Here is a 13,533-nt window from a genome sequence, read left to right on the forward strand (position 1 = left end):
ACAACTTAGTGTACAAGTCAGCCTAATTAGAATATGCTCTATATTAAGCTGTTTCGGGTTAATGAGAGCATTATTTGAAGCACACCAGGAAACTAAAGAAGCTTATCAAAAACAGAGTGAAAATAAGTGAAATTATCAACTTCCACGAAAAGAAGACTTTTCGTTGCATTTTTTTTAAATCTCGAGGGCTAGTTACAGGTTATTACCAGCAAGCTTCTCAATGAATTAATGAAAATAGCTTTTGGCTTTTATTTTCTTCGATTTGTTGAACGTGGTCCATATTAGGGGACTCGCACATACTTTGAGATTTTGCTATTATTTTTTGTTTGCAGTAGAAACTCGGGGTCAACACTGCTAAAATGTAACAAATACGGTTTTAGCTGTCATAGCCATTTCTGTTTGATAAAAGCTTTGGCTGTAGACAGAAACAAGTCCGTTTTAGGCGGCAAATTTAGAGTGAACGCTGCCAAAAGTGAAAAAACAGAAAAAGCCTAACGGTTTTGAGATTTCTGTTTCTGCAACTGTTTTGAGATGTGGAAGTTATCCAAAGAGGGTGAATACAGCGAATAAAACTTTTTTGAGCGCTCTAGCGCCGTTAGTTGGTGGTGGTCCATATTAGGAGCCGGTCCATATTAGGAGCCCTTCCACTATTTCCATATTGCATTTTTCGTTGTCATATTTGAATGAAGTCACTTTGACATTGGTTTATTTACTTCGATCATTATGTTATTTCCCTGTTTGTAATCGTTTTGCACGATTTAGTCTTTGTTTGCTATTTACCCTTTCTCGGCTGCTCAGATTCATTCCATGGTTCAGGTTAACTTGACCACTAGGATCCGTGTGCTGTGACGAATAAGTGTAAGGGAAAGAACTCGCCACCAGACTGACGGATAAAAGCCATGAGTTGTTGCCCTTCCCGCGTCACATGCAGAACTGTCTGGTTGGTATAGCCTACACACGTAAATAGGCCCAGTGAAATTAAACACTTTATCTGTACATATTTATTATGATATATGCGTGTGGAAGGAGTGTGAAGTTTTATGCATACACCATAACAAAATCCTGTGCTTTGCATTTGGTAAATAAACTGTTTGACTTGACTTGACTTGACTGACTTGACTTCCTACCAGTGCCAGTACCAGACTACAATGCTGGTCGCCTATTGTGAGAACAGGAATTTACACATTGCTGTTTTCAAAATGTTCTTGCTCTGGAGTCACACAGACTATTCTAAATATAATTAGTGTGTGAGATGCCACTCGACGTAACACAATTTACCCTCACATTTGCGCGATTTTGACCCCATCAGGGGCCATATTTATCATCACACACTTTCAACATCGATACAACTTCTTATGTAGGTTGCCAGGTACATCTGAGCTTACGTGACAACCAGCATTGCATCAATCCGTTTTATTATATTTAGTCAAGTTTTGACTAAATATATTAACATCGAGGGGGAATCGAAACGAGGGTCGTGGTGTATGTGTGTGTGTGTGTGTGCGTGCGTGCGTGCGTGTAGAGCGATTCAGACCAAACTACTGGGCCGATCTTTATGAAATTTTACATGAGAGTTCCTGGGATTGATATCCCCGAACGTTTTTCTCCTTTTTTCGATAAATGTCTTTGATGACGTCATATCCGGCTTTTCGTGAAAGTTGAGGCGGCACTGTCACGCCCTCATTTTTCAACCAAATTGGTTCAAATTTTGGTCAAGTATTCTTCGACGAAGCCCGGGGTTCGGTATTGCATTTCAGCTTGGTGGCTTAAAAATTAATTAATGACTTTGGTCATTAAAAATCGGAAAATTGTAAAAAAAAATAAAAATTTATAAAACGATCCAAATTTACGTTTATCTTATTCTCCATCATTTGCTGATTTCAAAAACATATAAATATGTTATATTCGGATTAAAAACAAGCTCTGAAAATTAAATATATAAAAATTATTATCAAAATTAAATGTTCCAAATCAATTTAAAAACACTTTCATCTTATTCCTTGTCGGTTCCTGATTCCAAAAACATATAGATATGATATGTTTGGATTAAAAACACGCTCAGAAAGTTAAAACAAAGAGAGGTACAGAAAAGCGTGCTATCCTTCTTAGCGCAACTACTACCCCGCTCTTCTTGTCAATTTCACTGCCTTTGCCATGAGCGGTGGACTGACGATGCTACGAGTATACGGTCTTGCTGAAAAATGGCAGCTACTTGACTAAATATTGTATTTTCGCCTTACGCGACTTGTTCATAAGTTGGAAAAGAGCAGCCGGACACAGAGGGACCCCCAAATGAACCCAGAATTATAGAAATACAATGCAAGATTTCTTTCGGCCAGAATAACTAGTGCTTATTCGGAATACCATTAGTCTAGCCATCAACGTTGTAAAACGTAAAACCCATAGTCTTCTGCCAAGTTTGGTGTGAACAAGTGGGGGGATGCCATAGTCTTCTGCCATGTTTGGTGTTAACAAGTGGGGGATGCCATAGTCTTCTGCCATGTTTGGTGTGAACAAGTGGGGGGATGCCATAGTCTTCTGCCATGTTTGGTGTGAACAAGTGGGGGGATGCCATAGTCTTATGCCATGTTTGGTGTCAACAAGTGGGGGGATGCCATAGTCTTATGCCATGTTTGGTGTCAACAAGTGGAGGGATATAGTCTTATGCCATGTTTGGTGTCAACAAGTGGGGGGATGCCATAGTCTTATGCCATGCTTGGTGTCAACAAGTGGGGGGGATGCCATAGTCTTATGCCATGTTTGGTGTCAACAAGTGGGCGGATGCCATAGTCTTCTGCCATGTTTGGTGTCAACAAGTGGGGGGATGCCATAGTCTTCTGCCATGTTTGGTGTCAACAAGTGGGAGGATGCCATAGTATTCTGCCATGTTTGTGTTTGGTGTCAACAAGTGGGGGGATGCCATAGTCTTCTGCCATGTTTGGTGTCAACAAGTGGGGGGATGCCATAGTCTTCTGCCATGTTTGGTGTCGACAAGTGGGGGGATGCCATAGTCTTATGCCATGTTTGGTGTCAACAAGTGGGGGGATGCCATAGTCTTCTGTCATGTTTGGTGTCAACAAGTGGGGGGATGCCATAGTCTTATGCCATGTTTGGTGTCAACAAGTGGGGGGGATGCCATAGTCTTCTGCCATGTTTGGTGTCAACAAGTGGGGGGATGCCATAGTCTTCTGCCATGTTTGGTGTCAACAAGTGGGGGGATGCAGTCTTCTGCCATGTAAAAGCCTGACCACATCCAAGACGGTACGGCGGTGAGGCGATTTGTTTTCACGAGGCGGAGTGGGCCTTTAAACGTTTAATGTTCACAGTCCTCTCCGGCTGTGGATAGAAAACAGAGTAGAAGTGAAAAGGACAGCCAAACGATCACTACCTGACCCCCTCCCCTCCAACCAGTAAAAAGCACACCAACATGGCTGCAAGAAACAACTACACCACTAACACAGACACATACACACACACACACAAAGACAGAACCTGCCAGCGAGCCAAAAATAAAGTCACACAAATACAAAAGCTGGTTCGTTACAAATTGCAAACACTGCATTTTTATTTGCAATTTTTTGTATGCGTACATGTACCTCCATTGCTCTCCCTCAAGCATAAGCAATACGTATTTACATATTTTAAAACATATTCAATCTATCATGCATGATCAAGTATAAAACAGATTATGAGCAAGAAAACCAGAAGCCAGAATTTTTCGGCAAAGTAGACAGACACAATAAACAACCAGGTATCACATGTGTGTTAAAAACTGGAATACCAGTGCACACTAGCTGCAGAAAATAACAAGCTCTACTCACATTCTTCTTCTCAAATTTAGAAAACATCTTCATTTGTTTCAGCGTAACCTTGAACGGTTGAAAACGACGTTAAACACCAAAGAAAGAAAGAAAGAAAGTTTCAGCGTATACACTCGGACCCATCTCATCATACACTCAGGCACCTATCGACAGACACACAGACAGACAGATACACATGTTCACACAGATTTTGAAAGAGACACACATACACATCACAGAAATAACAAGTCTTTATCTTGTTATGAGAACAAAAAGACATGAAAATCATCCTACACAATAAATATTATGAAGATGCATTTACAACAACAACAAAAATTAGTATCAGCAAAACATAGCGTTTTTAAGACTTCATGAGCAAACAAAGCATTCAATGAGTCCAAGTATTTAGGATGCAGATGCAAGAAAACATGTTAACGTTAATTAATTAGTTGTTACATTTAGTCAAGTCTTGACTAAATGTTTTAACATAGAGGGGGAATCGAGACGAGGGTCGTGGTGTATGTGTGTGTGTGTGTGTGTGTGTGTGTGTGTGTGTGTGTGTGTGTGTGTGTGTGTGTGTGTGTATAGAGCGATTCAGAGTAAACTACTGGACCGATCTTTATGAAATTTGACATGAGAGTTCCTGGGTATGATATCCCCGGACGTTTTTTTCATGTTTTCGATAAATGTCTTTGATGACGTCATATCCGGCTTTTTGTAAAAGTTGAGGCGGCACTGTCACACCCTCATTTTTCAATCAAATTGATTGAAATTTTGGCCAAGCAATCTTCAACGAAGGCTGGACTTTGGTATTGCATTTCAGCTTGGTGGCTTAAAAATTAATTGATGACTTTGGTCATTAAAAATCTGAAAATTGTACCACAAAAAAATTATAAAACGATCCAAATTTACGTTCATCTTATTCTTCATCATTTTCTGATTCCAAAAACATTTAAATATGTTATATTTGGATTAAAGCTCTGAAAATTTTAAAAAAATTAAAAATTATGATCAAAATTAAATTTTCGTCAAATTCATCTTATTCCTTGTCGGCTCCTGATTCCAAAAACATACATCGTATAGATATGATATGTTTGGATTAAAAACACGCTCAGAAAGTTAAAAGGAAGAGAGGTACAGTAAAGCGTGCTATGAAGCACAGCGCAACCGCTACCGCGCCAAACAGGCTCGTCACTTTCACTGCCTTTTGCACTAGCGGCGGACTACGTTCAATTTCATTCTGTGAGTTCCACAGCTTGACTAAATGTAGTAATTTCGCCTTACGCGACTTGTTTTTTCTTTGCACTACTCACAAACAACAAACCAACCAAACCAATACATGTATACCCAAAATTCAGTTTTCTTACAGCAGAGTATTATAATTTGATGTACAATTGGTCACCCATGAGATTGTAATAGTTTAGTAGTGTTCAGGCAAATGAGTCAGCTGGCAACAAAGCCTATAAACACCTGGCACACACACATAAACACACTAGTGCTTGTGCATTGCATCACAGAAAATATGAGCATGCCGGGTAGTGTAGAAGAACAGTGTTTTTTGAATCTGTCTTCAGAATTCACCTTCTGGATTCATCTTCTCTATCACCAGCACTTGTTCTGTTTTTCAAAGTAGTTCAGGTCCACCAGAAAACTCCCCCCTAATATTGTTAATTTCTGCAGAGGTGATAAGTCATCTCCAACTGAAAGTAAGAGAAGAAAACAAAAATAACAATCATGAGATCATAATGGGACCATGACGTTTATAGTGTTGGTAACAAGAAAACAGAAATCTAATGTCAGTCCATATTTTGTAGCTGATGTGAACATTTCCGATACAATTTAGTTGAAAATGAGAATCAGACATAGAAACAAGAAAAGTAAACGGAATGCTATTTACCAAAAGAAGGAACCAAGACAACAATGTGGCTTCAATAAATGATGTTTTAATTATGTATTCCCATGTTAATCCACTGCAACTGTGACCAGATAGTAATCTAACTGTGACCAGATAGTAATCTAACTGTGACCAGATAGTAATCTAACTGTGACCAGATAGTAATCTAACTGTGACCAGATAGTAATCTAACTGTGACCAGATAGTAATCTAACTGTGACCAGATAGTAATCTAACTGTGACCAGATAGTAATCTAACTGTGACCAGATAGTAATCTAACTGTGACCAGATAGTAATCTAACTGTGACCAGATAGTAATCTAACTGGGGCTGCATGGGTGTGGGAAAGGACGGAGTGATTGAGAGAAAATATTTGATTTCAGTTTGGGTTTGTTTCTATGTATAACTAAAATTTAGGGTAAGTATGGAATTGCAGCGGGCCAAGTGCCCAAAACTGTCTGAAACTGTGTCAGAATAATAAAAAAAAATTTCTCTGAAAAAGCTGAGTGAGAGAAAATCATTGGAAGTCTTACATTCTAGTGTAAACCTGTTGGCAGCTCCAATGAGCTCTTTGCATCCCAGACAAGACCTTGTTATTCTTCCTGCCTCCTCTCCGTCAGGACTCACAAACTATAGCAAAATAAAATAAAAATTAATGAGAATTGATGATTAATTCATTTCTTAATACATAAAGATTCAGAAAAAAACCAATTCAGCATAAAAAACTTCATAGCTGAAATAAATTGTTAATTAATAACAATACCAACAAGAAGAAACACGCACACGCAAACACACACACAACCGCCACCAAAAACACCACCACCCATTATTATGACCCTAAAATACACACTAACACAGCATATGCTTTTCTTCTTCTTCTTCAGCGTTCCAGAATTTTCTGGTTACGTGTGAGCTTGTTTGCCCATTTGGGTTCCCCAAACTATACTCTGAGAGCATAGTCAGCTTCACTCCGCTTTCGTTGAGTAGGCATGCTGGGTATTTTCGTGTTTCCATAACCCACCGAACTCCGACATGGATTACAGGATCTTTTCCGTGCGCACTTGGTCTTGTGCTTGCGTGTACACATGAAGGGGGTTAAGTCACTAGCAGGTCTGCAAATGTTGACCTGGGAGATCGGAAAAATCTCCACTCTTAACCCACCAGGCGGCAGCGACCGGGATTCGAACTCACGACCTCCCGATTAGGAGGCCGACGTCTTACCACCACGCCACTGCGCCCGTCATAGCCTGCTTTTCAACACAGTAGAATCTAAACAGCAAACCTCATCTCAGCTTCAGTTAACAGACATACATACAGTAAAAACCCCTATTTACGACTTTGAAAAAAACTTGAAAATTAGGTCGTAAAAAGGGGGGGTCTTAAAATGGGGGTTTGAGTTTTTGGCCCGGGTGGTCATGAATTTGGTTGCAGTGTACGTACTGTTATGTACTGTCATGTTTACACACAAACACACAGTTGCAGTTTACTGTCATATCAACACACACACACACACACCCAAACACATTACAGCAGAACAACTTTAACTCAAATTTCAAAGAAAATTTACTCATGGCGTAATGCTCGCTCCCCGCTGAGTGAAGCACATTTGACATTGTGGCGCAACCAGTAAAATCCGAATGTCCTAACTCGATAGAACGCATAACGACTTTTCTACTGAATTATCTTTCCGCTCACATGAATGTTTCTTCGCCTTGCATCGCTAAACTTGTCCCATACACGATCGTTGAGGTTTTCGTACAGGCATCTCTCTTTGCGTACTTTCGCTTCACTATTCTTCTCGCCATCTCCATAACACAGAGTCCTTATCATTGACGATACATCAATCAATCAATATGAGGCTTATATCGCGCGTATTCCGTGGGTACAGTTCTAAGCGCAGGGATTTATTTACTTATTTATTTTTTATTTTTTTATTTTCTGTGATTTATTTATGCCGTGTGAGATGGAATTTTTTTACACAATACATCACGCATTCACATCGGCCAGCAGATCGCAGCCATTTCGGCGCATATCCTACTTTTCACGGCCTATTATTCCAAGTCACACGGGTATTTTGGTGGACATTTTTATCTATGCCTATACAATTTTGCCAGGAAAGACCCTTTTGTCAATTGTGGGATCTTTAACGTGCACACCCCAATGTAGTGTACACGAAGGGACCTCGGTTTTTCGTCTCATCCGAAAGACTAGCACTTGAACTCACCACCTAGGTTAGGAAAGGGGGAAGAAAATTGCTAACGCCCTGACCCAGGGTCAAACTCGCAACCTCTCGCTTCCGAGCGCAAGTGCGTTACCACTCGGCCAATACACAGGATTTGCGTCTTCCCGACTCCTAAGGAAGTCGCCACGGATTGCCATTTCGCTCGATTAGCTCTCTACTCAAGAGTCGGCGCTTTTCTCTTTCTTTCGCGAATCTTCGTTTGTCAACAAGTCGTCGTGACAAGATAGCGTACAGAGGAAAACCGGATGTATTAGGATCTCGCGCGCGCCAGATTTCGTTGTTGTTTTTTTCTCGTCTCACGATAGTTGGAGGAGCGAGAGCCGCCATGTTGAATGTGTTTTTGTCTGCTCGACTGAAAATGCGCGAAAGTCGTAATTCATCCCCAAAAGCTCGGTCGTAAGTCGCGTTTTGGCGTGAGTCATTCACTGGGGGGTCATTATATAGTAGAACGCATCCGTGGTAGAAAAATCAGTTGTAAAAAGGGGGTGGTCGTAAACAGGGGGGTCGTTAAGGGGGAGTACTACTGTACCAGAAACTGAAGCTGACAACAGCAGCGGCAGTGACACAGTCCTCCCTTCACTGTGTACAGTAGCTGGCCTGTGTCGTCCATCATACGGTATTCAGGCATACAGAAGTTCCATCTGCACAGCAGAAGCACACACAAAGGCATACAAATGCAGGTCAGGGCCCTCATTAAGGGGAGATAGTGATCGACAAGAAGAAGAAGAAGATTAAGGGGAGATAACACATTTAATAATTTTAAAAAAATGGTAAGTATTCTAGCTTACCTCCCTCCATTTTTCTGTCACTATCACTTATCATAAACTATAAATTACACAGGCTTAATAAATAAAGTTGTAGGATTTAGAAACGTGGGGGGGTGCTAAAGCTTCTTTCCCTGGAAAACGGCCTATGGCTGCCTAAATGGCCGGGTAAAAATGGCCATACACGTAAAAACCCAATCGTGCAAAAAACACGTGCATGTGGGACTTGCAAGCCCATGAACACAGAAGAAGAAGAAGAAATTCTTGTTGTTTTCCAATTCTTCTATCTGAATAAAAAAATAAAAAAAAATAGCAGTAATTCAGATACAAAACGAACAGATTTTAAAAAAAGTACAAACAAAAGGGATTGACAACGATTGCTCACAAACAAGAAATGAGCTCCTTAATTTAAAATCAAACGAGAGCACAACAGAAATAAACAGCTTCACTAAATGAACGACGGGCGCAGTGAACTTCTGAACCTTAAACCAGTCCCTTCATTACAACTGAGAAATACCAAAGAGCATTTGTTCATCATACTTTACTGCAGTCTGCACATTGCAGGAACATGTATGTGCAAGTTGAAGTTATATCTGGGTACATAGGAAGCCCCCTCTTAAGACTTTGTTGTTCATAACATCTGTAAATTTGCCTCCATTCCAAGATTCCCTCCCTTTCTTCTTCATTCAATGGCTGAAATTTCAACGTTCACTCAAGCATAAATGGGATTTTACGTGCATCTTTCTTTCTTTATTTGGTGTTTAACGTCGTTTTCAACCATTCAAGGTTATATCGCGACAGGGAAAGGGGGGAGATGGGATAGAGCCACTTGTCAATTGTTTCTTGTTCACAAAAGCACTAATCAAAAATTTGCTCCAGGGGCTTGCAACGTAGTACAATATATTACCTTACTGGGAGAATGCAAGTTTCCAGTACAAAGGACTTAACATTTCTTACATACTGCTTGACTAAAATCTTTACAAAAATTGACTATTATTCTATACAAGAAACACTTAACAAGGGTAAAAGGAGAAACAGAATCCGTTAGTCGCCTCTTACGACATGCTGGGGAGCATCGGGTAAATTCTTCCCCCTAACCCGCGGGGGGTTTTACGTGCATGATCGTTTTTACTCTGCCATTTAGGCAGCTATACGCCGCTTTCGGAAGAGCCCTCCCTTTCAATACCCAATGTTCTCTCATTGTTGTGGGAGTCTTATAAGAGGGGTTCCGCCATACGCACACTTCATCCATTGTGGCAATAACTTTGCCAGAGGGCAGCCCGATGTCCATGTGCTGCAGGTTGCAGCACGCCCAACAGCAGCGACTGCTGCAAGCACCTGGTCGATGCAGGTTCAGTACATCATCTTGATCATCAGTTGACAGGGACATCTTCAGTGCAAGTGCTCTCAGAGCACCAGTTACTGCGCGGTTGAAACACACTGATGCTGATGAAGAAAAAAGTAGTGTATGGGCTTTAAGAGTTTATATACAGAATAATATACATTTCTATTCAATGGAACCCCCCCCCCCCACCTTTCAAACCCCCCAATCTAAGACTCCCTCCCTTTTAAGACCTCATTTTTTACATTTAGTCAAGTTTTGACTAAATGTTTTAACATAGAGGGGGGAATCGAGACGAGGGTCGTGGTGTATGTGTGTGTGTGTGTGTGTGTGTGTGTGTGTGTAGAGCGATTCAGAGTAAACTACTGGACCGATCTTTATGAAATTTTTCATGAGAGTTCCTGGGTATGATATCCCCAGACGGTTTTTTTCATTTTTTCGATAAATGTCTTTGATGACGTCATATCCGGCATTTTGTAAAAGTTGAGGCGGCACTGTCACACCCTCATTTTTCAATCAAATTGATTGAAATTTTGGCCAAGCAATCTTCGACAAAGGCCGGACTTTGGTATTGCATTTCAGCTTGGAGGCTTAAAAATTAATTAATGACTTTGGTCATTAAAAATCTGAAAATTGTAATTATTTTTTTTATAAAACGATTCAAAATTACGTTCATCTTATTCTTCATCATTTTCTGATTCCAAAAACATATAAATATGTTATATTCGGATTAAAAACAAGCTCTGAAAATTAAAAATATAAAAATTATGATTAAAATTAAATTTCCAAAATCAATTTAAAAGCAATTTCATCTTATTCCTTGTCCGTTCCTGATTCCAAAAACATATAGATATATGTTTGGATTAAAAACACGTTCAGAGAGTTAAAAAGAATAGAGATATATAGAAAAGCGTGCTATCCTCCTCAGCGCAACCGCTACCGCGCTTTTCTGGATTGTTAATTTCACTGCCTTTGCCACGAGCGGTGGACAGACGATGCTACGAGTGTACGGTCTTGCAGAAAAAATGCAATGAGTTCAGTTTCAATGTGTGAGTTCGACTGAGCTTGACTAAATGTTGTATTTTCGCCTTACGTGACTAGTTTTAGATTAAAATCTGTACAATCTGGTGCATTCTGAGACTAAAATTCAACTCGTTTGGATTAGGTAAAAAAAAGAAATTCTCCCCCCCCCCCCCCCCTACAAAAATAAAAAATAAAAAAAATCACACAACAATGGTAACATTGTCTTGGTGCATACTTACGTAATGAACCATGTATCCATAATCCGATACTGGCAATAGTATGATTCAATGCATTGAAGCACAAAATGACTATTAGTTATCAGGAGTTTTCAGTCAGCACAATTTAACTCTCAAGCCTCCAGTGTTCTGTTCCATCTTCACTTCTCTCCATATCATTCAGTCAACAAGTTATAGATACTGTGATGAAATGGGACGTGGAAAAATAGATTACTCCAGGGGAATTCGTAAGTTGTGTGGAAATCCGCGGAAAAATCCCACCCCTGCTTTTTAAGACCTGATTTTCTCCGATTTGCGGAGGTCGTAATAAGGGGGTTCCACTGTACAACAATAATAATCATATTGCAGTTGATGTATGTAAATGAGTACCTAAGGTGGAACGCATTTTGTCACAGCGACCCAGGTTGTACTGCTTGTGAGTTACCACATGCCTAAGAACTAAGATGTGAAAATTGCAGGAGCAGTAATTATTAGGCATTAATCAATACATATATTTAGAAAACCAAGTACCACATGTCTACGTTTCAAATATAAAGAAAATCCACAATTCGAATATCTCAGTTACTGCTAGCTATCTAATTGTAGACGATGAATTCAGTAATATATACTTGCAAATTTATACATAACAAAATGAGAAACTGAATTCTTTTTGGTTTGGTTGAATTTGAAAGAAATAATTCTGCAGACACTACAAAATCAAACTGGATTTTTCTTCCTTAGTTTGGGACATGGATTTTACCTTCATAAACATAGAAGATCTGTTCTCCTTCTTCGTTGTAGATGCAGTACCTGTTGTTCCGAGTCCAACCCAAACAAACTGAAAATGACAAAACATGAGGGATTGGATAAGTAACAGGTACGCTGAACCGGGAGCATCTCGTTACTCCCCCGTATCGTTACTCCCCCGGCTCGTTACTCCCACGGCTTGTTACTAACCCTAACCCTAACCCTAAGGGGGAGTAACGAGCCGGGGGAACGAGCTGAACCTGCAAATTCAAGTTTTGTTTCCTCACTTAACTTGCCCACATCAAAAGTTGTTACTTGTAGCAATTAAAGTGCAGTTGAAAGAACTGTACAGTGAAAGGTTGTTCTGTCATACAACATTTATGTTGGACTAGCCACGCACACACACACTCACAGGTGCACACACATACAGCCTGGTTGTACACACGCACATACATGATACACACACACATCATGGTACAAATGGTATTAGCCAACCCCCGTACCCGTCCTCACAACCCCCGCCACACATGCCCACAATTTAAAATATCGTTCACAAACCCTCTAAAGTATCCAGTCGTTGGACCACTTCAAGTTTGTTCAACTTTTCTAGAATCTGAAATCCTGGCTGCTGGACCTGTCCATCATGTGTCGTCTGCAACGCATTGCGATCCCTAACAGCGCCATGATCCTCGTTCTTCGCGATACTCTGTGGTTGTCTATCAACAACGTGGTCCCCGTCTGTCGACATTATTATTTATACTGTTAATATATATGCAGACATAGGCCCGAAAAGAAGCTGAAAAGAATGTGTTTGGTTGCTTCGAACAACAAAACATAGATCTGACAAGGAAGAGGCCATCTTGTCCAAGGGACGTCACTGTAGAATGTTTCTTGTCATACATTCACATTGATTAGCTCCCTTGCTTACAGACTGTCTTCAAACAATTGAGTCTTCAACTTTTTTTAACGAACAGAGATAGACAAAAATAGACAGACAAAGCTTTACTTTTAACCCGAACCAACACAAAGATGCTCATCGAAAGTTGCAAAAAATACCAGATAAACAGTGTTTTCAAAAAGAGAGAGGGGAGAGACAGAATGACAGATCGAAGGAATGACTCGGATGGAGGAGAAACAGAACAAAGTTGAAAGTAACAACCCGACACAGAGAAATCCGATAGCGTATTTAAGCATAATTATATTAGTTTTGCATGCAGAAATGTATTGCTCCAGAAACGAAGTCAGAACATTTTCAGTTAAAAATGAATTCGAGTTCTATCGCCATCGACTTTGATCAAGTTATTAAAAACTGATTAATGGGCAATTTCAACCTTGTTTCCTTCTTCAACGCGTTTAATATAGATATTTGTTTCACGCGGCTAGTATGTGAAGGCTTATCATTAGATAATATCAAAGGTCGCTTTTGAAAATTAATGATTGTGCAGTCGCTAAGGTGCGATGGCCTATCATGAAGATATATCGAAATTAACTATAGGGGGAAAAACA

At 40.0% G+C, this 13,533-nt stretch overlaps 1 protein-coding gene across 2 annotated transcripts; it reads right to left on the minus strand.

Moving 5' to 3' along the window:
* Positions 1 to 2,911: 2,911 nt before the first annotated feature.
* On the minus strand, positions 2,912 to 12,892 carry LOC138981539 (phospholipid scramblase 1-like). Of its 2 annotated transcripts, XM_070354489.1 has the most exons (7): positions 12,586 to 12,892; positions 12,041 to 12,118; positions 9,942 to 10,146; positions 8,466 to 8,577; positions 6,228 to 6,324; positions 5,382 to 5,500; positions 2,912 to 3,336 (listed from the first exon to the last, which is right to left on the minus strand). In XM_070354489.1, the coding sequence occupies exons 1-6, from the start codon at positions 12,773 to 12,775 to the stop codon at positions 5,403 to 5,405; spliced, it is 780 nt and encodes a 259-aa protein (XP_070210590.1). In that variant the 5' UTR covers positions 12,776 to 12,892; the 3' UTR covers positions 2,912 to 3,336; positions 5,382 to 5,402. The 2 variants fall into 2 exon arrangements, with proteins under 2 accessions (XP_070210590.1, XP_070210588.1); XM_070354487.1 differs by lacking the exon at positions 2,912 to 3,336 and having other exon boundaries at positions 3,532 to 5,500.
* Positions 12,893 to 13,533: the final 641 nt, after the last annotated feature.

This window comes from Littorina saxatilis, linkage group LG12 (assembly GCF_037325665.1).
Source record: "Littorina saxatilis isolate snail1 linkage group LG12, US_GU_Lsax_2.0, whole genome shotgun sequence".
Lineage (NCBI taxonomy): Eukaryota > Metazoa > Mollusca > Gastropoda > Littorinimorpha > Littorinidae > Littorina > Littorina saxatilis.